The sequence below is a fragment of the Quercus robur genome, chromosome 2 (genome assembly GCF_932294415.1).
Source record: "Quercus robur chromosome 2, dhQueRobu3.1, whole genome shotgun sequence".
In the NCBI taxonomy this organism is placed as follows: domain Eukaryota; kingdom Viridiplantae; phylum Streptophyta; class Magnoliopsida; order Fagales; family Fagaceae; genus Quercus; species Quercus robur.
In genome coordinates this window covers 55,283,420-55,308,657 of record NC_065535.1, presented here as the reverse complement: position 1 = coordinate 55,308,657, position 25,238 = coordinate 55,283,420, and the positions used below count along the sequence as shown (strand labels likewise).

General features: G+C 34.8%; 2 protein-coding genes across 2 annotated transcripts; one reads left to right on the top strand and one right to left on the bottom strand.

The window, feature by feature from the left end:
- Positions 1 to 5,595: 5,595 nt before the first annotated feature.
- LOC126714069 (HMG-Y-related protein A-like) lies at positions 5,596 to 7,670 on the bottom strand. The gene is made up of 2 exons (XM_050414060.1): positions 7,359 to 7,670; positions 5,596 to 6,341 (listed from the first exon to the last, which is right to left on the bottom strand). The coding sequence occupies exons 1-2, from the start codon at positions 7,407 to 7,409 to the stop codon at positions 5,808 to 5,810; spliced, it is 585 nt and encodes a 194-aa protein (XP_050270017.1). The 5' UTR covers positions 7,410 to 7,670; the 3' UTR covers positions 5,596 to 5,807.
- A 1,360-nt stretch (positions 7,671 to 9,030) lies between these two features.
- On the top strand, positions 9,031 to 11,394 carry LOC126700758 (CBL-interacting serine/threonine-protein kinase 6-like). Its single transcript, XM_050398949.1, has 2 exons — positions 9,031 to 9,042; positions 10,747 to 11,394. The coding sequence occupies exons 1-2, from the start codon at positions 9,031 to 9,033 to the stop codon at positions 11,377 to 11,379; spliced, it is 645 nt and encodes a 214-aa protein (XP_050254906.1). The 3' UTR covers positions 11,380 to 11,394.
- The last annotated feature ends 13,844 nt before the right edge of the window (positions 11,395 to 25,238 follow it).

Below are 25,238 nucleotides of genomic sequence, written 5' to 3'. Positions count from 1 at the left end.
GCATTCTAGGTGTTTGCATGCATTATTTGAGATGGCTAGATGGGCTGAGATGGATCTCATCGTTAGCAATTCATAAACATGCCTGTGCAAAATTGTGGTAGCATCTACTGCACAAGCTTTTTTTTTTTTTCTATTTATTATTATATTTTCTGGCTGGAAATCAATACAAAAGTGGCTTCGAATCTGGTTGTGCACTTAAAGAGAGTAGGGGTTTGGAGTTAAAATGGGTAAAGGCATTGGAATAAAACAACAATCTTAAAGCATATTTGGAATATGTTTGTTAAAGCTGGTTTCATATGGGTAGCATGGGTTTATGGATGAGCTTTTGGAATTTCAAAAGTCCTCAAGATACATCTTGGGGTTGGAGAAAACTACTATTATAACTTGCCATGGGTTACAGTGTTTGAATGAATTGAAACATTAAGGTGGGATTAATTTTGGTGGGGGTATAATTCCTGGTTCCTGGGCACCATAGTCCAAATTTCTTTCAGGATTTGGATTGGAGGGCTTGCTGGGTGTAGTATAGTGGTTTGTCTTCAAAAGTTGTTTTGGTTTTGCTTTTTCCATATGTTCTATTGTTACTATTTTGCCTTGAAGATATTTTTGAAGGTGTGCATGACTTTCCATAAGAACATGATAACTCTATGGGAGATATTTGTCTTCCAAAGCCTGTACTACATTCTTTTGGAGTCGTCTATTGGGTTCTTACTTCACTGTTGTTCACCTCATAAAATTTAAATTGTCTTCATACTTCAAAGTTTTTGAGAGGGACGTGAAAACCATTTACTACAAATTGCTTTTGACATTCCTAAAGTAATAGCTCCGCGACTCTAACTGCCTTGGAGTTAGCGTTCTGTTGTATGTTTGTTTGTTATCCAAAGAAATGACATCACCTTGCACTCTATTACTTTAGTAATGTCAAAAGCAATTTGTAGTAAATGGTTTTCACGTCCCTCTCACAAACTTTGAAGTATGTGTATTTCAGTGGGCGATCTTTGAAGCTCGAAAATTTCAATGGGCGACTTACCTAAAGGTTATACAGTATATGACAAATATTAGAAAACATAGATTGGTCGGGTACTTTTGGCTCCAATAATGTATTTAAAAACTTAATGCACTCAAGTAGCCATGAGTTCTGCGAATGGCTTTATAGCTGAATTATCACGTTTCCATGTGCAAAGTACTTGGGAGATTTATGAGGAAAGAGTTCGAGATGCAGGATTAGAAGTATATTGTAACTATCTTCATAAAAAAAAAAAAAAAAAAACCCTAAGTTCTTGTTCATCTTTTAAGATATAAATTACGAGAAAGATTTCATGATTCAAATTATGGTTTTCAAATAGGTCATGGATTGCCTATCAAATTGAAATTAATAGAATAACAAAAGTTATATATGCAAGAAAAATACAAAGTTTGATGCAGTTTTGTAGTATCTATACATACACACTTGTGCAATTAAAAGCAATATTTAATATGTACTTTCTAATGGATTAAGATCCTCCTAAGTTTTTGAGATAATTTCAATATAGAATTCTTAAATCTTATCCATCTATCTTGAAATGAATGAATTAGATTTTACCACATCATCAATAATTTACATAAACACTAAAATTGTAACAATCAACCCTTTTTAGAATGTTAAATATTAGCATTGATATATCATGTTGAATATGCTATAATAGATACGGTAATGAAAGCACAAAGTATGAGAACACAAGAACATGAGAGTTACGTAGAGTGAAGTATAAATCCTGTATTACAATGAATCATAATATGAGAATATATAGTAGAATAAATCTTAAACTAACTATATATTAACTATGGTTAATAGACTTTTAGTACAAGTAGGAAACTTGACTTGCACACATAGAAAAATTGGGCTTGGGCTTATTACATTGGGATAATTATCTGATATAAAATATTGATGACATGATAAAATCTAATCCACTCATTTAAAAATGACATGATAAAATATAATCTACTCATTAAAAAAATGAATAAATAGGATTGTGAGAATTTTGTAGTAAAGTTACCCTAAAAACTATTGAAAATCTTAATCCCTTGGTATAGTTGGTTATTATCCTTGATACAAATGCCATAACAAATTTTTACAAATATTATAAGTAATAACTATAATAATTTTGAATGATGTATTTCAACTTTGATTTTTTCTTTTAAAAAGTAAACATTAATACTTAATAGGACAGAATTTGAATTCTTGTTCATTTAATTTGGCCATCAATCGTAATGTTTGACTATCATTAGAAAGATAATGAATCCCCTAATTTTGACGATTACAATCTATCTACTTAAAATAGTTAAAGACATCTAGGCATCTAGCTATCATCCTTCATCTGTCATCCATCCATTGAAAGATGACGTCATTGTTTATTAAAACAAACTTACAAATCTAATATGATCATTTGTTTTGGATAGGTGCATAACATATTTGCACCTAGGCATAATATTGTCAATGTATTTTTTTCTTTGGGGGAGGGGTGGGGGGTGTTGAATTTTTACAAACTATTGAAAAATCTCTATAAAAAAAATAAAAATAAAATCAAGTGCTCAACTTAGATTGCTCGATTTAGGGGGGGGGGGGGGAATCTGTTTTCCTATTTATATACTTAATTTCTATTTTTTTTTTGTTATTGTGATAAAATAAATGCTATGATTAATTATTATTTTTTCAAAATTTGAAAAAGGCATAATCAGATTTTTAAAACGTGGTATTGTTAATAGCTATATTTAGAGTTAATGATAAGCCTTGTAATTATAAGAGAGAATTGGATTGGTTAGAAATGGGTCCAAGGAGGGGGAAGGGCCCACCCACACATCAGTCCTGACTCAACACGTGGATGAGATTCCAAGGAGGAACCACGAAGAGGCCAACATTCCAAAAAGCCTAAAGAGTGAGTGTTTCTCGAGAATTGTCAAGTAGGCCACTTGCACCAGATAACAGAATATCAAAGAAAAAAGGAAGCATCTAGACAAAGTAACTATCACCTCCGCATACAATGCACTACACCGACTTAACTGACCGCATTAATGAAGGAATGACATCCAAATAGTATTTTCACAGTTTACAACACATTCTACCACTTCCAACAAAACCTTAATGGGACAAGCATCTAAAGGAAGGTCAGTGACTGTACAAGTGGAGGGCTCAGATGTAATTCAACCATTTATATAAAGAAAGGAAGCCCCAACAAAATAGGGAACGAAAAATTGAAAAGAAATACATATATTGTACATCGCTATCCTATAATTGAGACTAGAACAATTTATAAACATTTGCTCCTCAGCCTAACCCAAGGAAGTGTTAATCCCAAATTTTGTTTTATCTTTAAGAATTATTTAACCTTTTCTCCATTAACTTAAAAGCCAATCCATACTTATATACTAAAGGTAACCTCGAAAGCCCATTCTCTAACAAATTCATTGTATTGGGCCATCTAACCTCAATCCACTATTCTAAGTGGGCTTAACCTATTGGACCCGCTTACAGTATCAAAATGGATTAGGTTTTTTTTTTTTTTTTTTTTTGAAAACATCAAAATGGATTAGTTAAAGGAACACTTTGACATAAAATTATAAGAGTTTAAAAACTTAAAGGTTTGACTTACCTCCAGTACTTTTTTAATTGGATATGTCATTTTGTTATAAATATACAATGATAAGTAGTAATTTTTATTTTGTTAGTGGATGATGTGGCTTTCTTTGATTAAAACAAAAGGAGACTAATTTTGAAAAAGTACTAAAAGTAAGCCATACCCAAAACTTAATTTTACACACTTAAACACAATTAAAATGGATTAACTTTTACTACTGCACACTCTTGATACAATGGTCACTCCACAAGTATAAATGTTTGTGGGGTGTAAGGGGCAAAGGTCGGGATTCAAACCTCTATGAGGGAGACTCCTATATATATACACTTAGATTAGACCAAAGTAAAATTCTATCTTGTAAAAAAAAAAAAAAAAGAATGGATTAACTTAGTACTTTGTTTAGCTTCCACTTTAATTATTCATTATAGATTATCTCAATGACTAGCTAGGTTTGGATCACTTTTATTTACTTCTCGTTAAAACCCACAAGAGGTGTGACTAGAGAGAGTTGTAGATTGGTCATTTGTATGTAAAATCACGTTTATCTCGTGTAATTTTATACTATGTTTTTGAAGAAGTAGATAAAAACAGTGTATAGAACAATTAATATCACACATAATGTAACTAGAAAACTTGAAAACTCCAAGCCTCTATAAAACTGAGTTAACCTACAAGGGCAAATAGATACATTTCATCCTAATTGATAGCTCAAAATAGGTGGGGCTAGATTTTAGTTAATGTTTCAAATAATTGAATCTCTTTTTGCCTCAATACCAAGCTTTGAACCATAGAGGTCACAAGAAGCTATACCAACAACTCAAAAGAGAGATGATCATATAATGGGTAGTTACAAACACTTCACATTCTGGCTAAATACAAGAACGAAAATGATAGTACAAAGTACAATTTTATTATTATTTTTTGATAGATACAAAGTACAATTTTATTATTATTATTATTATTATTATCACTCAGAAATAAAGTAAATCAATATTTTGTATACCTATACTATAAAAACAATATTGATTTACTTAATTTCTAAGTGATATAAACAATTCTTCTAAAAAAAAAGTGATATAAACAAAACAACGGCAAAGATAACAAATACTCCTATGAGGCTATGACAAATCACTATTCATGCCCAATACATGATGCAATGAGCTTTCAGACAATGACTCATCGGCAATTTAAAGCAATGTAAAGTCAACACAGCTGTTTGAACAAAAAACGGGTTGTGGGTCATGGCTTAATCGAATTCATTCATGGCTGAAATCTTAATAGCGCCATTGAAAGCATGGAAACCAAACCTTGCTAAGAATTAATTCAAGCCAACTACTACACTGAAAAAAACTGCCCCCATAAATTTCAACCATATTCTTGGTCTCATAGATATATATTGATTCCCCCATATTCTTGGTCTCCCCAAACAAACATACAGATACAGAAACCAATTGTCAATTAAGTGGAGGCAACATATTCCTCTACAAAAAACCATATTGTCAACAAGATCAGGCCCCCACATGAAGTCACCAATTGTCAAAGGGCCTTTTAACACAGACAGAGACACATCAATGGCTATGGTTAAGACCCCTTGAAAGGCAATCTCTTTGTACAAAATTCAGTCTTATCCCTGAAATTTAACAAAAGTACCGTACGAGGTTCTTGCCCATGCAGATTCCTCAGTGCCTAGTGCCAACACAGTCATAGATCAAATTGTCTGTTCCTCCTTCCAATTATCTAAACCAAATCCAAGCTAATGCTTTTTACACAATCATCAACCCACTAAAATATATACCCAATTTCAGATATTAATGTTAAATCTCCAGCACTATTTCTAGGGACCATCTCTAATTTACATCCAAAATAGACCAACATCAAGGAAGTCATTAATTAACAAAGAACAAAACCCACTTTTACATTCTCAAACTCTAGCCCCCCAAAATGAAGAAATGCAGGCAATGAAGACTATTGAAGACATAACAAATGAACAAAGTACAACAGCATCCATAATTAATTCTAGACTTCTAGCCATATCCTCTGTTAAGATTAGAAACCAACAAAGCCTCAAAGACAGCTACATCACATTGTACATGCAATTACATGATAAAACACCATAAAACTAGAACTAACACCAACCCAATTCTACAAAGAAACACATAGAGACGTCAAACACCACTACAACCATTAAAGAGTAGTCTATTGTTCAACACTCACTTCAGTCATTGAATCCTTCACCTTTGGAGGGCGACCCCTAGGCTTTCCAGTAGTTGTTGCTGTTGGCTCTGTTGTTGCCGTTGTTCCTCCCAATCCTCCACTAGGCCTCGCCATCTTCCTTGGCCGTCCTCTCGGCTTCCCACTACCTGATGAGGCCTTCACCTTGGGCAACTTTGGAGGCGCCTTGGGCGATTTTGGAAGCACAGCCGCATTCGGGTCCTTAGGTGGGCGACCCCTAGGCCTCGCGGGACCCGAGTCGAAGATCTGTGATATTAGGCCCTTTGGCTTTGGCGGCCTGCCACGCCCCCGCCTAGGAGGCGCATTTGGGTCCGGCTTAATGTAGTTGTTCTTATAGAAAACAAGCTCTCCACTGTCTTTCATGTTGTTGAGGTGTTCTGTGAGGAGTGCTGAGTGGCCAGCAGGCAAGTCCCCATATGTGGACTCAATGTGCCTTGATATGGCTGATTTGTTTGAACCATTCTTTTCATCCAATGCTTCAATTGCATCCATAATCATCTGGAGTTTCAAAAACTCAAGCATCATCAGTAACGCTTATTTTTCTTTTGGCTGGGTAATTTTTGTTTTTGTTTTTGTTTTTAAATGTGGTCTTATTAACTTAAGTACTAGTATTTATATAAAAGCAAGTACAATACAAAATTCAATTCAGTGTTTCAATCATCTGGAATTTCAAAACTCATACATAACCAAAAAGTTAATCTTTTAGATGGGTAATTTTAAAAGGCAGTATTAACAAAATTTCCGTAGAATTCAAATTTAGATTGATGAGGAAAAAAGAAGTGAATTGGGTATGGGAGATGTTGAGATTTTTCTTTTTCTTTTGAAAAAGGAACTAAAGCAACAAAATCCTTTCTTGAAGTACTGAATAATTGAGCTCAAGTAACAAGAACCAAAGCATAAAGATTAAGAATTTAGATGAATTAGGGCTCAATTATGATCAGTAAAATGTAAATTCATGGTCTGAAGGAAAAACTAGCTTTTTTTTTGGGTTAAAAAACCAAGCAAAATTTTGAAGTTCTTCAGGAACCCCATTTTTCTTTCCAATAATACCCAAAATTGGACAGAGGTAGCATAAACCCAAATGGAAAACAACGAATTATTGACCATCCAGAGCACATTATGAGTAGGAAAAAAAAAGTGCTAAAATAGAAAATTAAAAAAAAAAAAATTCCGTAGAAAACCCTTTTTTTTTTTTTTTAAATAAAAGGTTTCAAAGACTAAGCACAAGCAACAAGACCCAAATCAAAGAAAAACAAAGAAATTAGATCCAGTAGACTTCACACTTGACAATGAAAAAGAAAATTGAGAATTTAGTTTTTTTTTTTTTTTTGGTTAACTTGAAGAACCCGTTTTAATTAAAAGACATGGTGAAAAGTAAAAAAATTTAGATCAATCAGAGCTCAACCCTGATGAGGAAAATATATAAAATAAGTGTCACAAAGAAAATTTTTTTTTTCTTTTTTTGGAAAAACAGTTTCTTATTTTGTGGAGATTTGTAGGGATAGAGTGGTGTACCTCTGGGTAAGGAGGAAGTGATTTAGGCTTATTAACCTCTTCAGCTGCCATGAAAGTTGCAATCTTTATAGAAAGAGAGAGAGAGAAAATAAGAAGCTATTGAAGGGCTTAGAGAGAGAGAGAGAGAGAGTGTCTCACACTCAAAGCACAGAGCTAACTATTACAGAACTGAACAGCCACAAACAACAAAACACTTTCGTTCAAAAACAAAAACAAAAAAACACAACCCCAACTGTTTGATCTGGGAAGCACTTGCAAAGGTTTGAGGTTTGGATTTAAAGAAAGAGTGCAATTTTTTTTTTTGGGGAAAAAAATAACAATCATTTAAAAATGGGGCTTTTTATATTTTATTAAATGAAATGGACGGCTGGGGATGTCTGAGTGGATGATGATCGGACGGTCCAGGATAGATCGGGGGAATACACGCGGATCGATGACGTGGGAGGGGGGGTTTTCTATTTAATTATTTATTTAATTAAAAATTTGAATTTTGGTGAAAATTTTGAAATCACCGGGTTGTCTTCGTTTTGGTCCTTTTGGAATTGGAGATGAGGTTTATGAGGTAGCTATCATGTGGTCCCTCACCCACCAACAAAGAAATCAAGGGTCGGAAATGGGTTTTTTTTATTATTATTATTTTTTTTAAATCCTATAATGTAGGGTCATAGATTACCTATTTGGTTGGGGGATGAAAAATAAATGAGAGGTTGCTAGATTAGAAAATGGAGAAATAATAAAAAGAGTAAAGGATGGGAGGATGAAAAGTGGGAGGAAACTAGATTAGAAATTTGAGAAATGATAAAAGAAGTTAAGGACTTGACTTGGATTAAATGTCAGCTAAGATAGTAACACTAATACATATCCACTTTTAACTAAGGGTCTATTTGGTCGGAGGGGTGGAAAAATAGGAGGATAGAAAATATTAGGATGATGAAAAAGTGGGAGAATATAAAAAATTTTAATTTCCCTCTTTTTTGTTTGGTTGGGAGTGGAAAAAATGAGTTTGTATAAATTTACGTATATACCCTTATTAAAAAATGATGCTCAATTTAAACCAAAAAGGATAAACAACCAAAAAAAACATCAATCACATGAATTTATTAAAAAATAAAAAAATCATGACAAGAAAAAAAAAATCACACCTAAAAAAAAACCAAAAAAAAAAACCACAAAAGAAAGCAAAAGAAGAAGAAGAAGAATAAGAATAAGAAGAATATGAGAACTGGACGTGTAAGAACTGGGAAGCTGCCCAGTAAATAAATAAATATATAAAGGAAGAAGAGGCAATGTACAGGAGGAAAGAAAAAGAAAAAGAAAAAGAAAAAGAAAGTAACGTGGGCAAGCCCATGTGCAATGTTCAATTTTTCTCTTTAGTTTTCTTACTAATTTTAGAGAGAAAACTTTTTAGTGGATTTGGAGAGAAAATATCTAGATTCCATCATTTATTTTCATTCTTCCCCACCAAACCAAACACACTCCAAAAGTTTTTCTTCTTATTGTCTCTTTAAAGTTTTCCATCCATCCTATTTCACATCCAAACAAACACACCCTAAGTGTCATGATCTTAACAAGTTCAGCATGTGTTTGGATACCAATGAAAAATTAAAATTATTCCATTATTTAACTTATTTTTGCTAATATTCATAGGCCTTTACACTTTTTGGCACTATTCATGGGTCCTATTGTACTATTGTAACTAACTTTTACCTTTATCTACAGTACTTTAAGCAAAATAAGCGGTATTCAAACACACTTAGTATATTAGATTTGGATCCAAACTTTGCCCATGATATAAAATTTTTTCAATTTTCTATTATATTTATTTGGTAGAAAGGATGGCAAGTGAAAAAAAAAATGATTTGAATAAATTTACTATTTTTCTTTTATTACGTAGAGGGAACAAAAAACAAAAGGGTTGGACAAAATAGTAAATTTCAAAAGGGGAAAACATTTTCTCTCCATTTGTCTGGTAGAAAACTTCACCCATCTCCTTTTTCATTCTCCCTTTTTCCCATGGCACCACCTAGAGTAAAACTTTCATCTTCTATCCTCCCCTCTTTTCACTCAAATAAATGATTTTATATTAGTTTTTTTATTTAATAAAATTTATTAAAAGCTAGTAAAATTATAGTTGTATTAAAAAAAATGAGGATTTAAAAAAATTGTAGATAAGCAAATAAGTGAAAAAAAAAAAAAAAAAGTTAAAAGTTAACCCAAACAAATACCTTGATTTTGAAACCGGCCATCCAATGCAACCAAAGGAAAAATACAGAAAAAAGAAGAGAAGAAGAAGATTGTTGGGTTTTGGGATTCATTTATGGATTTTTAATCTTTAAAATGGGAGTATCATTTTGTGACATATAATATAGTTGTTGATGCAATTGGTTACACAATGGACTAATCCTAGATATGTCTGCTAACAAAAAAGAGATGCTCGGAGTGATATACTTGTATGACATTGATCTAAACAGCACTAACACTTAAGTTATAAAAAATATGATCAAAGATGGAGACTAGTTAGTGATTAAATTTGTTGTTTCTTACACGTATTTTATTTGACTCTTATTTTCTTCTTAATCAAGTCATACTGGCCCCATCTGCTATATGAATTCCTCTTTTCGGGCCATGATATTGGGTTCCCCCCCCCCCCCCCCCCTTCTTTTTTTGGGATAATTCATTATTTATGAAAATTTTTGATAGTTACAATGAGGAAATTATTTGAACATTTGATGTCTCTGTTAATAACACTAAGAAGTATAGTTAAGTTACAAAATTCTTAACTTTTTGCCAATTCTTCTTGTCTTGGTCTTGAAAGATTTGCCTTTCTCAGGCGATTAGAGGTGGGTGAGTAAACCTAAACAATACTATGGATGTGCTGTAAGGGTCTTGATAAGGCTACGGTGTTTCAAACGCATCACACATTAACGAGCATATATCAAAAAGTTTTAAATATATATATATATATATATTTTTTTTTTTGGCGAAAAACACATTTTGGTCCCTACATTTTTAGCCGATTTCCGTTTTAGTCCCTAAGTTTTTTTTTTACCGCTTTTAGTCCCTCTCCTGAAAAACGCTTCCATTTTAGTCCCTACCGTTACATCAGAAACGGATATTGTAGACGTGGCAAACGACAAAGTCAAAAAATAATAAACTAATGTCCACGTGGCCTAAATTAATAATAAAAAATATTTTTTAATGCCACTTCAGCATCTAAATTAAAAAAATTAAAAACTCTCATAAGAAAAAATCCTTAAATAAAAAAATTAATTTATTAATTCTAACTAAATAAAAAAAATTAAAAACTCTCATAAAAAAAAAAAATCAAAAACAAATTTAAAACTAAACCCAACAAGAACAACAAAACCCAGCAAGAACATAAACCCAGCAATATCCTTTGAAGGTTGTGAGCAAAGAGAAAGTGATCCAAGTGGGTATGATGGAGCACATCAAGAGAGAAATCTTGGTGATGAAGATGGTATGGCATCCAAACATAGTTGAGCTCCACGAAGTTTTGGCGGGCAAATCCAAGATCTACTTCGCCATGGAACTCGTCCGTGGAGGCGAGCTGTTCTCGAAAATCGCTAAGGGTCGGCTTAAAGAAGACGTGGCGAGAGTCTATTTCCAACAACTCATCTCCGCCATCGATTTCTGTCACAGCCGCGGTGTCTACCACCGAGACCTCAAGCCTGAGAACTTGCTCTTAGACGAAGAAGGTAATTTGAAAGTCACTGATTTTGGTCTCAGCGCTTTCACTGATCATTTGAAGCAAGATGGGTTGCTACACACAACGTGTGGCACACCGACTTATGTGGCGCCGGAGGTGATTGGAAAGAAAGGCTACGATGGTGCTACAGCTGATCTTTGGTCCTGTGGAGTTATCCTGTTTGTTCTTCTAGCTGGGTTTTTGCCATTTCAGGACAATAATCTTGTGGCCATGTATAATAAGATTTACAGAGGTGACTTCAAGTGTCCACCATGGTTTTCTTTGCTGGGTTTAGTTTGTTCTTGCTGGGTTTAGTTCTTTCTGGGTTTTGTTGTTCTTGCTGGGTTTAGTTTTAAATTTGTTTTTGATTTTTTTTTTTGATGAGAGTTTTTAATTTTTTTAATTTAGATGCTGACGTGGCATTAAAAAATATTTTTTATTATTAATTTAGGCCACGTGGACATTAGTTTATTATTTTTTGACTTTGCTGTTTGCCACGTCTGCAATATCCATTTCTGATGTAACGACAAGGACTAAAATGGAAGCGTTTTTCAGGAGAGGGACTAAAAGCGGTAAAAAAAAACTTAGGGACTAAAACGGAAATCGGCTAAAAATGTAGGGACCCAAATGTGTTTTTGGCCTTTTTTTTTTTCCTTTGTTTTCTTCTTGCATTTCTAGGACTACATTCCTCCAAGCACATTTCCACTATTCACTCCCTTTACTCATCTGGAGATTGTCCCTTGTTTTCATTTTCTTTTCTTTTAGGCTTGGTCCGTTTGATAGGTAATCCTTCACTTGTATTGCTTGTCATTTCCTAACAAGGTTCCCACTAATTGGTTCTCTTCTCAGCATGCAAGATTTAAATAAAAAATTTAAATGCAAACACGGACTTAAAGTCGATCATTCAAAGGGTGGATGACCTAGTTCTTGAAAATGCAGTGTTGGCTACTCAAAATTGGAAGGAAGGGTGAGATGTGCATTACATCTGCACTACATATGAACATATTTATTGAAATAAGGCAAGGAAAATTGGGTTATGGTTTATGGTAGGAATGGCAATAGGTCGGTTTTTTTTATCCCCAAACCTGACTCGTCACCCGCTCCCCGAAACCTGAACCCACTTTGTTTACTAAACAGGTTTTTTTTTAACCCCCAAAATTGCCCCTCTAGGCTCCTGCGGGCCTTGCCCCGCCCCGCCATGCCACTTCATGGCCCAATTTAAAGGCCCCTAAATTGTGACCCAATCTTTAAAAAAAAAAAAAATCAATTTTATGTTCTCCTGAAGCTTTAAGCCCCAACCCATGGCTCAATTCTGAAATCCATTCACTATATTTTAATCATAAATCCAACCTTTGTTTTTCAATTAAAACAAAACATAATGAATATACATGTAGGAAACCAGTCCCTGTTTTTCAATCATAATGAATATACAAATACAACCCCTATTTTTCAATCATTATGAATATAAATGTAGGAAACCAAGTAACCAACCCCTAAAAAAAAAGTGGAGAACGAGAACGAACTCGTGAGAGTGGAAACCAAGTTATGGTGACACTGATAAAGGGGGAGTTGCTGGGTTGGGGTGGCGGGCAGCGGATTGAGAGAGTGAGAGTGAGGGTGGGTTGGTGAGATAGAGAGACTGAGAGTGAAAGCTTGCCGAGTTGGCCTATGGGTCAGTGACAAGGGGGAGTTGCTGAGATGGAGAGGTGGGGGGAGTTGCTAAGATGGAGAGGTGGAGGGAAGGCTTGGGGGGTGGTCGGAGGCGGACTAAGAGAGAGAATGAGGGTGGGTTGGTGTGGGAATGAGAATGAGAGTGAAGGTGAGGGTGAGGGGCAGCTGAGAGAATTGATTAGGTTTAGGCTTTGGTTAGTTAGCGGTTATATATATATATATGGGTTATTTTTGTAATTTTATTCTATATGGGTCAAGTTCAGGGCAGGTATGCCTAATACCCGCACCCAACTTAAAGACACTATGGGTTGGATAATTAAAACCCAAACCCGCCCCTAATGTTTCATGGGTCGAGTAAAACCTGACCCATTAGGACCAGGTCGAGTGAATTTTTCCATTCCTAGTTTATGGGCAAGTAGCAACATAAACATCCTAGGGAGTAATATGACCATTAACATATTAACTAAAAAGTGGCTTAAAATTTGTAATTATCCTCAATATAAATTAATAATCAGTAAATCAAGCTAAAATCATGCAAAATTCGAAATTGGAGCTAAATGGTTAAATGGTCAAAGTGTGAACTGACATGTTGGGTTATAAATTGATCCCAGTTAATTAATTTAATTACCCAAGTAATTAGGTCAAATTACATGCAAATCGTGGAGGCACCAATAAATCACCAAAAAACTAAGTGCAGTGGAAATTAAATGAACACGTTGATTTGTTGACGATTTGTTGACAAATGTGAAAAATTTCTAGCAAGGCAAATCTCCACTAGGTGAATTTCAGGTTACCATTCCCAAAAATCTACTAATCAGGAATCAAGTAGTTACAAGTATAAGAAATCTTATCACTATCTTGGATTATCCCAAAATACTAACCTAAAATTGAACCTCTACTCCAATCCCCAATTGGACTTGATCTTGTAGAGACTTCTTCTTTTGCATGGATCTCAGTACGTGACAAACTCCCAGCAACTGATTGATTGTTGTTGGTTGCAAAATTCTTTACTCTAAAGCACGTTGAAGGTTTGAAAGCATTTATATACAAAACCCTAAGGCGTACAAAACGTAGTAGCTTCTCATAGAGTGTATGAGTTCTCTAATTGAGTCTTTGCATTTTTAATGACTTTAAAATAAAGCTTTTATATGGTTTAGAGATTTAGTGAAACCCTTGCAATCCACGTCATCATGGGTTGAAATTTAGATATGAGAATTCTAAAATTGTAGATCTCAATAGATCGAGTTTGTGTCAAGAATTCTTCATTAAGTCTTGATAGATGCTAGCGTCGATCTTGTGTTGAGACTAGTGTTGAAGTTCACTGTTTTGGCTTCACTTGTTTCTTAGTTCAATTTTCATGTCTTTAATGATACCACTTGTTATGTTTGTGCAATATACTTCTTGATATATTAAACCCATCTTAAATCTACCCAATTATAAGTAAAGTCTATTTTGTCAAAGATAAGCCAATATATAGAAAATATGACCCTAACATAACATTATTCCAAAAATCTTAGATTTGGAGCTTGGTACTCCCCACCCCCTTTTTTTTTCACTCAATCTTCAATTTAAACATCTAAGAGGGTAAACATGAGTTCAAAAACTCCTAGATAGAGGAAAGGAAGAGAAATTCAGACTTCCTAATCCATTCCCCTATACAAATATAAGCATAGATCATTAGGAAAAGGAATTCTAAATTCAGAAAATTTTAGCATATAGAAATTTTGAGGGAGCTTCTTGAGAGAGACATTAGATTGCTTATATGTAGTATTACTCTTTTCAAGTAGCTATACATAAGCATACTTAGCATCTATTTTATCATCTCCCAAAAACTTCTCCTACAATCATGACGACTCTCCAAGTGCTACATACACTACAATCTCCTACACACCATAACAATCACAATTCCCTCAAAGACTCAAGAGAAAGATCCATGGAGTCATCCAAGGGGAAAAGAGCAGCAAGGTGGTCCAAATTCCTAAACTTGAAAGAGGTTGTGCATACAAGTATACTCTTAATTTAATTCTCACCATACTTGATTGTTCGAAATCATGATTTTTGATGATATGAGTTGATTAACATGTTCACACATATAAAAATGCATTTGAGAATTAGATTTTAATTTATGTTAAATCTACATGATGAGCATTTTTTTTTCTGTATTGCGTAGCATGATAATATGATTGGATGAGTGCATAACATGATATGCCATCCATTAATCTCTAGAAGATCGATATTTGGATTGGGTGGAATAGTTGCCTAACAACTTCCTATTTTGTAATTTAGCCTCTGAATTTAGATCTTGGGTTCATAGACCAATTCAATATTAGTGGAATTTTACTTTTTCTCTAGATTGTAACTAGGAAACAAATTATTGTACTTTTTTTGATCCTCAGATTGTATCTAGAAAAAAAAACATTGTACCTTCTTGTTTCTTAGATTGTAACTAAGATCAAGGCCCTGCAATTTTCTTTTCATTACTCCATTGATGATATTTTAAAGTTGTTCAATAAAGACGTATTTCATTAGGTTTTTTTTTCATTAGTTTTTTTTTTAATTTTTTTTTTATTTTATATAATTATTTTTCCTTTTAAATAAAATAAGTGGAGACTATTATAAATCCTCAATGTAGGGGGTAACAGTAACACATAACCAGTTGAGCAACCACTTTATTCCCCCAAGGGCCCAAACCTTTTTCTTTAGAAAATGCGGATCCTCACAATCACTTATTAGCCGATATCAGTTAATCACTCATCTAGGTGAGTCCTTTTAGTTTCTCTTAGTTTTTTCTTCTTTTAATTTATGTCTTTGAACATCTTGTTTAGATTTCTATTCTTTAATTTTCAGTCTTTATTGAAAGTTCTTTACTTTATACTTTATGCTTGATTATTAGGCTAGTAACATGCTTACGGTAGAAATTTAGTTGAAGTTTTAGTTTCTGCATCAAGGGCACGTACAAGATTGCATACTCACTCTAGGTCACTGCATACACAACTTGCTCAGAAACCACATTATGCTTACTTTTCTCCTTTGTTCTTTCTTTTTATAGGTGCATAGAAGGCTAACTTTGGTATGTCCACTCTCCTTTTATGGGTTCTTTTGATTAGTGACATGCTAAAATATACTTTCAATAAGTAGGAACATGTTTAGGATGATTTTTTTATTTATTTTAACATGTATAGAAACATTCCTAGGATACCTATTAGTGGTGTAAGGTTGAATTTAATCAACCATGTGTTGGCTTTATTCCATGACAAATTTGCTTGTAATATAGCACTTAGAAACCATGTATTTAGGTGGGAATTATGTAAGGGTAGTGTGTGAGAGAGTGTGAAGAAATGCTCAAGACAGTGCAGTGAAGCAGAGACTCGCGGCTAGGACTCGCGGGTGGCTCGCGGCTTGCAAGCCGCCAAAAGTTGCTCACGTGCAGAGCATGCAGGGGAGTTGAACAGTCACGCCACCTGGAGCACTACACGACAAAAATCCAGACTGGCCATTAAGTTAGCTCACGACTTGAACTCGCGACTCAGTCAAGTCGCGAGGTCAAGTCGCCAGCCAGCCCTGTTTTTGGAAAAACTGACTCTTCGCATTCCATTCTCACACCAGTATAAATACCCCTCATTCCCACAAGATATGTGTGGCTATTCAGAAAGAAAAACCCTAAGAGAGGTTTCTTCAAAACACCCACCCAATTAGAGAGAGCTACTCATTCTTAGGGAGAAATCTTTGTAGTTTCTTCTCATTCCCTCTCTTATTGTCATACCTATTGAGAGGAGATTTCTATCCAAACACTACCCACACCCATTTAGAGTGTTGAGTGTTTTTGGAGTTTTGGGAAGCATTGAAAGATGCCAAGGATGGCGGATGCTATGGTCTAGTAGCAGAATCCGGTAAGCTAGAAAAGAAAAAGGTTTGGCGTAACCTCGTTGGAGCAAGAAGCTTGGAGGGCTTAGGTACATCGGGTAGATTAGACTTGGAGGGTCTATTGCTGTTCATGTATTCCAACTACATTTTCTAGTGGATTATTGACCGCTTGGAGGGCGGCGGAGAGGTTTTACGCCGAGGGCTTCGGTTTCCTCTTCGATAACATATCGTGTGTTGTCCTTGTGTTTGCATCTCTCTTCCCTTTATCTTTGCCTTTTATTTTCTGCTGTGGATGTGATTTATAATTGGCTTAGATTGATTTCCAATTCTGTTTATAGCTTATGTTCATTTTCCGCACACTTGTTGTTTGTCATATAGCTTGAATTGGTTATTTTGTATTTGGGGGTCTAAACGTTCAAGAGTGTTTATACACGTTTTTGAACTTTCAAGTGGGAACATGTTTAGGATGTCTTTTGATTTCTTATATGCAAAGGCGCTAGTCTTAGGTATGCCTTCTTTTAACTCTTGAATCTTGCAATAACTTGCTTGGGGTACAAAGTGTTTTTTGGACCTAATCTAAGTGGCGACTATCATTTTCTGCCCTAATCTTAAGTTAGTGACGTATTCTTGAGCCTATGTTTAGGATGGGCCCACACCAAATTGTATCATTCATTTAGGGCGCTCACGGTGGCCTTGGGCATTTCCTAGGAGGGTTGTTAATTCCTTTTTGTTTGACATGCCTACTTGTATTTCTGTTTTTTTTTTTTTTTTTTTTTTTTTTTTTTTTTTTTCTCTCTCTCTGTAGATAGTGTAGAAAGGAGCGGTGAAGTTTTAACTACTGATACGGGACAACACAAAACATATTATTAGTTATTACCGTTGGGCTATCACTTGAACCCCTAGCCTCCTTCGTTCTAATAAATTTTTCTTTAGCCAAAAAATAAGAGAATAGGGTAGGAAACAATCAACAAATTCCAAGATGGGAAGTTTATTAAAGAGGGAGAGATGGGAAGTCGATAAGATGCTCTAGTCTACATACTATTTGCCCATAAATTATCAACCTAGTTGATATCCATAAAAACTCTGAATTGTTAAATTTCTGAAACTTATTAGATTTATCTCATCCACTGATTGATAATTGGTTTCTGATGTTTAGAATAATGTTTTTGATTCTTCAATTGAATTTGAACTTATTTGCTATTCACCTATTCATCTTAAACCTGTGAATTTGAACCAACTTATATTCTGGTGGAGTCTTAGGAAAAGAAACTTGAATTTTTCGACTGCCATTATAACCCTGGCTAATTCAAAGGTCTCAAGTTTTCATTTTTCGTCTTTGTTTAGACATAGAAGGCCTCTTCATTGTTTTTAGAATTTTCTTTACAGAAATGAAAGTATCGAGTTCCATCTATGCAGATAGAAGTTACAATAAACATTTTTGTCCTTGCTCACGTACTTCAACTTACAAAGGACAAAAAAATTGTTCTTTTATTGTATTCCACAATGCTTTCAGGGATACTTTTGCATTACAGGTCAAATTTTTTTTTTTTGGTGAACAAAAAATGGGTAGAGGGAGATGACTTATGTGGCTTCCCTACTTGGGCGTGATCATAATAGTACCTTACTTGCTCTCGGTTGAGACCCTATACTCTCGGTCTATGAAAAACTTACTTATTATCTTTAGATCGTTTGGAATGGAGATAAAATATAAAGAGTACCGACACATAATTAGTTGTTGAGGCTCGAACTTAAGTCCTGAAACTTGTTGGCCTAGTATTACTATTTAACCAACTAGGCCACCCGAATGTTGGTCATTCCAAGTCAACTTTGAAGAATATACTTTCCATTTGCTCCTCATTCTCACCGGACTTAATTATCTCTGACTTTTTTAGGCTTGAGCTTCATGATTGGTGTAACAATAACTCCAAAGTTACTTCACCTTCATGCTATATTCCGTAGAACATTATATTTGCTTTCACCATTTGTGCTATCTGGTTGGGCCGAAACTTGTTAATCTTTACAGGGAAGCTCATACCACATCACATTTTAAATCAAAATGCTATGTCGCATGCCACAGAGTTCTTCCTCAGCTCTATTCCAACGTGGCACCCATCCCCATCATCACCCACCTCAACTAGGTGGTGTCCAGCCCCTCCACCTTATGTTACTATCAACACAGATAGAAGCTCGAAAGGGAATCCAGGAATGTCTGGTGTGGGTGGCGTGGCACGTTCGGCTACTGGCGAATGGTTGTGGGGTTTCTCCTTGCACCTGGGATTTACCAACAATACCATGGTAGAACTTTGGGGTATTAGGGAAGCTTTGCTTTGAGCCTGGAACAACGGTCACCGCCGAGTTTGTGATGCAAACCTCAATCAACACGCTTTGAGACCCAACAAAAATATTGGAATATTTGCCCAAGAAAACTAAAATTCAAATTTTTGATAGAAACCCTGACCCAACGTTTATAATCGAAACGCGAATCAAAGGTATAAGTGTAACACCTTGACCTAATGATTATAATTGAATCACGAACTAAAGGTATAAAGTTTGAACGCCACATGGAAGAATCCCTGATAAGTTCACAGTTCTTGAAGAACCAAAAGAAGAGCAAAATCTCACATTTTCTGATTTTTATTTAATAATTTCCTCCCACGTCTTAATAGGCCTCTCATAGTTTCTCCTTCTGTTCATCACAAGTTGATCCCACCATATAAGAGCATAGTCAGTAAACTCAATCATAGCTAGTTTTACCTTTTTCTCCTCGAAGTAGTTGTGGCACTCAAAGATGAACTCCACCTTCTTCTCCCACTCCAAGTACACTTCTAGATCATTTTTTCCTTGGAATGATGGTATTTTCATTTTGATGTTTCTTAGGTTTCTGTTAGTCCCATCTTGCCATCTTGGATCTCTTCAGAAACCTCTACCACGCCTTTCTCCCTTTGGCGCAAACCTGCCCTCATTGTTCAATGAAACTTGATCCTCTTCATCTTCAAACTCATTCGCATGGTAGGCATCAGAATCATCCACGCGCGCACGCCTTTCTTGCCTTCTAGCATTAGGGGCTCTTTGGGGATGCTCCTCACGCAAAGAAGCAATAACAGCGTCTTGCCTATCCATCCGATCCCGAATATCATTAAACACCACGTTCATGCGCTCAAACTGTTGTTGCATAGCCTGCAACATGAGGGATGACTCCTCCCTTCCTTCCCTATTTGATGTTTCGTCCCTGGAAGACATATTTTGAAACTACAAAGAAATGTTAGAAATAATTCCTTAGAACACTCCCTCACGTGTTTGCACTCAAATTATGTCACTCACACTCGTATTTCACTCTTAAATTGGCTTTTTCCCGATATTAGTCTCACACTCTCTTGCTTTTTTCCACTCGTAGCTTCTCCTTTTCAGTTCTGCTTAAACTAATAAACTTAATCAAGAAATTCAACTTGTAGTATTTAAACTAATACCAATGGCAAGAAAATATGATAGAAACACTAAATCAAAGGAAGAGGACAAAAGAAAATAATATTTTGGTTTGAGTGAATTGAAACTACAAACAATTTTTTTTTGTTTGTTTGTTTTCTATTTCTTTTCTGAAGTCTTTTTTGTTGTTGTTGTTGTTGTTGTTGTTGTTGTTGTGAGCTTGGTGCACGATTTAAACCTAGTGCACGTCACAAAATAAGAACAAGGAATAAAGAACACAAAAGGAACAAGATAGGATGATAACAGAAAACAAAAGATAAAGGGATAGAAAACTGATTTTAGAACCTGTACTCTAATACCAGTTGATGTGAACCTCAATCGACACGCTTTGAGACCCAACAAAAATATTGGAATACTTGCCCAAGAAAGCTAAAATTCAGATTTTTGATAGAAACCTTGACCCAACGTTTATAATCGAAACGCGAACCAAAGGTATAAGTGTAACACCTTGACCCAATGATTATAATTGAATCACGAACCAAAGGTATAAAGTTTGAACACCACAAGGAAGAATCCCTGATAAGTTCACAGTTCTTGAAGAACCAGAAGAAGAGCAAAACCTCACATTTTCTGATTTTTATTCAATAATTTCCTCCCATGTCTCAATAGGCCTCTCATAATTTCTCCTTTTGTTCATCACAAGCTGATCCCACCATATAAGAGCATAGTCAGTAAACTCAATCACTGCTAGTTTTACATTTTTCTCCTCGAAGTAGTTGTGGCACTCAAAGATGAACTCCACCTTCTTCTTCCATTCCAAGTACACTTCTAGATCATTTTTCTCTTGGAATGATGGTATCTTCATTTTGATGTTTTTCAATAATTTCTCCCTATTACAATGAGTGCATGCTATTTATATGTCATGACTGAAAGTATAAAAAAAACGTACTAAATAATAAAACCTTAAATAAAAGTTGATTTGGTCTGAAATTAGCAGATCCAAAATAAGAAAATAGTTAAAAAAACGTTCTAAATAATAAAAGCCTAAAATCAAGGTAGATTTGGTCTGAAATTAGAAGCTCTAGAATAGGAAAAATGTCTATTAACTGATATGGAGGCTGAAAGTCAATCAGCCATTGATCCACGTCATAAATCACGCCTAATCAAGCTAGATCAGCCCTCAATAGCTTGGATTAAATTTATTACTCCTTCATCTTCCTTTAGGCCAAGCTTGGAATGTCCTGTGTTAGAATCAGCTTGGAATGCCCTCAATAACATTATGTGCTTCTTTGATCTTCTTGGATCTTGCTTTAATAGTAGGCCCAACTGAAACATGCAATGGATCCTTGAATGCTTATTGATTCTCATCACTTTGTCTTCAAACCGATTCTCTGCTTGCTACTAAATGGCTGAATAATAATGTGGTTTACTCTATGGAGTTTTCTAACTTGATATTGGATTGTAGGTGGCTCCTCAACAGGGATTGGGAGGCACGTGTTGAGCATGTGTGGAGAGAGACAAATAGCTGTGCGGACTTATTGGCAAAGAGAGGTGCATCTCAATCTGAGAGGGAAATTTTGTATGATACATGCCCCATCTTTTTTTGGCAATGTTTATATTAGGACTCCATGGGTTTTGTTTTATCCCGGAGTCGTCACGGTCAATAATGGTCCAGTTGTCTTGCTTTTTTGTTTTGGTACCAGCTATTAGCTCTCATCGGGTTTGGTTTGTGGTAGTAGGTTGTTCTGTTGTTGCCCTTTGCAGTTTGGTGGACTGTTTATGTGTTGTTCTAGCTTGGTTTAGTGTTTATGTGTTGCTTTATGTACTGTAGTCGAGTTGTGATTGTACTGTTTATGTTTATCTAATATATCCTCTGTTTATGCGAAAAAAAAGTAGCAATGTCTATTGCAGAGTCTGCTACACGCGTAACATTCTTCTTTTTGTACTTGTCTAGCATTCAACTAACAAAGAGTAATGTTGTAGTGAATCTATATTTATAATTTTTTTTTTTGGGGAAATAGAGCGCTTGTGAATACAAGAAAGAAAGAACTTTTTGTCATGTTTCCTGTATTTTGATTGAGGTAAAATATATTCGTTTGCCTATTGAAGAACTAAATAAAATGAAATGGTGTTACTTTCTTTTGAAATAGGATATTAACATGCAATAAAGTTTTCATGTTCACATTTTCATGTATTTCAGCCACGACTGTGAAAGAAGGATTTGCACTTTCCTGTTAGCATTCATGTCCTTGCATAGCTATTGCATATTTTTATAGAACTCTTTGAGAACAGGATTCCCAGGAGATATTAAATGAGGCTGGACATGGAAGAAATGCCTAGAAAGAAGCCCACTCTCCTGTCAACTTAATTAGCTCAATAAATTTACTGAATTTAGCAGTGCAGACTTCTGGGAATGTGTTTTGATCGAGCATATGGTACAAATATCAGCACTGCTTTTGAAATCAATTGAGAGAAGAAACTTATAAGATCCTAATAGGTGTATTCTTGACAGTTTGAACTTAGAAGTGCTGGATTTGATATCACTTGAAAGAGAAGAAAATTGATAGCACAAGCGAGGTTCCCGGCTTAGGGTATAATTTTGTGCTACAAAGTGGGGAACAGAAAGCAGAATTGAAACATGCAGCAAAGGTAGAGGACCCTTGCAGAGTACTTGAAATTATGGGCGGATGCCCCTGGCATGCAGTTTTACACTCTGAATTCTGTGACTATATTAGCTTAAAAAATCTTATTAAAAACATTTGGAGTTACCAAACAGTCACTTGTTCAAAAGTTTAGGTGGATAGAAAATGGTAAATTTTATTATTAAGAATAATTATTATTTTATCACTTCTCTACACATGTATGATTTTTATCTTTGAGTAGTGTTAATTACACACAAACTATTTTACACACCCCAAAAAGTAACTAAATCATCGTGCTTTTTTCAGTTGCTTTTTGGGGTGTATAAAATTGTGTAAAACAGTTTATGTGCAACAAGTTTAACCCTTTATATGTATTTGGAAATTAGAGTGAAAACAAGGTTTAAAAGCAGGACCAACTTATCTAATATCAAGTTAAACTATATATTATTTATCCAAAAAGATTAAGCAAATAGGAAATGTTGATTTCAATAGCTTAATCATTATTCTAAAAGGAGTTCCAAACGCGCATTAATCAACCAAATTTAGCTTCTGCTATTCAACCTGACGACAAGTATGCACACCTTGTTGTTTGAGATCTCAGTTGAGTAAATTAATGTTTTCCATGGAAGTAGACAAGGAATCAAGCTTTTGTTTCCCTAGTATTAATCGCACCTACTTCTCTCTTCAGTGTGTGTCAATTATTTGTTTGTCCTCTGGTATCTTACGGCTGACTGAAATTCCTGCACGCTTATATTTGTGATTGTTCGGAGTGGAAAATTCTCAATCACCATAAAAGCTAGCTAGATTAGGAACCTTGCTCTCTAGACTTTGGAGCTTAACTTTTTTGGGTCATGCTAACGAGTACCCTAAGGGTACTCGTTAACAATCCATTTTAGGAAAGTTTTGACATCACTTTTATGGGAAATGAAAAAAGCTGTCAAAATATTAATTGTTTTTTTTTTCTTTTTCCATAAAAACTTTCTTTAATTGGATTGATAACGAGTGCCCTAGTTCTGGTCAAAGTTTATAGGCGCATGAAAGTTGGTAATTTTACTTACTAATAGTCTTTAGTTCTGACATTTTGGTCAGTTGGCACCGCTTGGTGTCTCCAACAAAGATGTTAGCATTCAACTCCTCCCCCACCTTAACTTTTATTGTGGTGATTATTATTATGTCTGTATTGGTTGTTAAACTGTTACTTTTGGGTTTAAGTGACAATTAATCTATAACTTAGCTCCACTGGGATCAATCAAGATTTATTTCATTGATAAACATGAAACAAGTGGTAGAAAGTGCATACTACATACCAAGGTAACAGCAAAATTTGCCAAATAACACCTAAATGAAGTTATTTAGTTAAGTAGCATATTTTTGGAACTCGAGTTTGAGCTGAACTCGAGTTTGTCAAACTCGAGTTCCAAAAGTGTGCTATATAACTAAATAACTTCATTTGATACTATATTCTCCTAAAATTTTTCTTAAATTGTGCTATAGAGCAAATTTTGCCCCAAGGTAACCAAATTCAAGTAGGAAATGGAACTAGAGAAAAATGGAAAGGATCCTAGTCCATTGAGGTGGCATTACTGCTTGGGCACAATTTATTATACCATGCAACAAAATTTAGAAACTTAGTTGATAAAATCATGGAACTAGAGATTTCAAAGCAGCAACTGACCACTACTTAACCATACAAACTTGCAATGTATACAATCCTAATTAAATCACTTTTTGACACAAGAAAATTTGCCGACTTAAACCTAGATCCTAGCAATCAAACTGGGGTATATGTTTGAAAAGTTGGGTTTATACAGTGGATTCATCTAGCCAAAAAGAAAGGGGAAAATGGCTTTCTTTCTTTCTTTATTTATTTTTATAGTTATTATTATTATTTTTTAATGCCTTTGGTCCCTGAAAAATCAAAAGAATTTTAGTTTTATCCTTGTAAAATTTTGTCCCCATTTAGTCCTAATATTTTCCAAAAACTTTCTTCTATACCACCATGTCACATAGAATGATGGAAACTGTTAACATGTCCCTTTTTTATGATAATGTGACACATATAATGGACCCAGAATCATCGTCAGTAAACCCTACCTTTGATAAAGACCTAGACAGTACCACCTTTGTAAGACTATAGTTATCTTGTGGCTCACTCATCCCCTTAAACAGTTAGGTGTCTGCTCATTTCGCTTCTTTTAAGTCTGTCATGTGTTGCAGCATCATAAAAGGGAAATGTCAGCATATACAAAGACCAAAGTGACTAGTTTTGAAAACATATGAACTAAATTGACACAGAAATTTTTTGGGGATAAAACAAAATTCAGGTTATTTTTCAGGGACCAAAGGCAACCAAGAAAAGCAAATAAAGATGAGGGTGGGTGTGGGAAAGTTTACACATTGGATTCTTCTTGATTTCAGCCCTATTTAGAAAAGATCTGCATATAAGCATAAATATCTTGCTTTACAGGTTTCTATCAATTAATAAGGCTACTTTGGTTATGTACATATGATATTATGCTACGCTGTGAACTTTGAAGGGAAAAGATACTAATTCTAATGAACAATAACCTATAC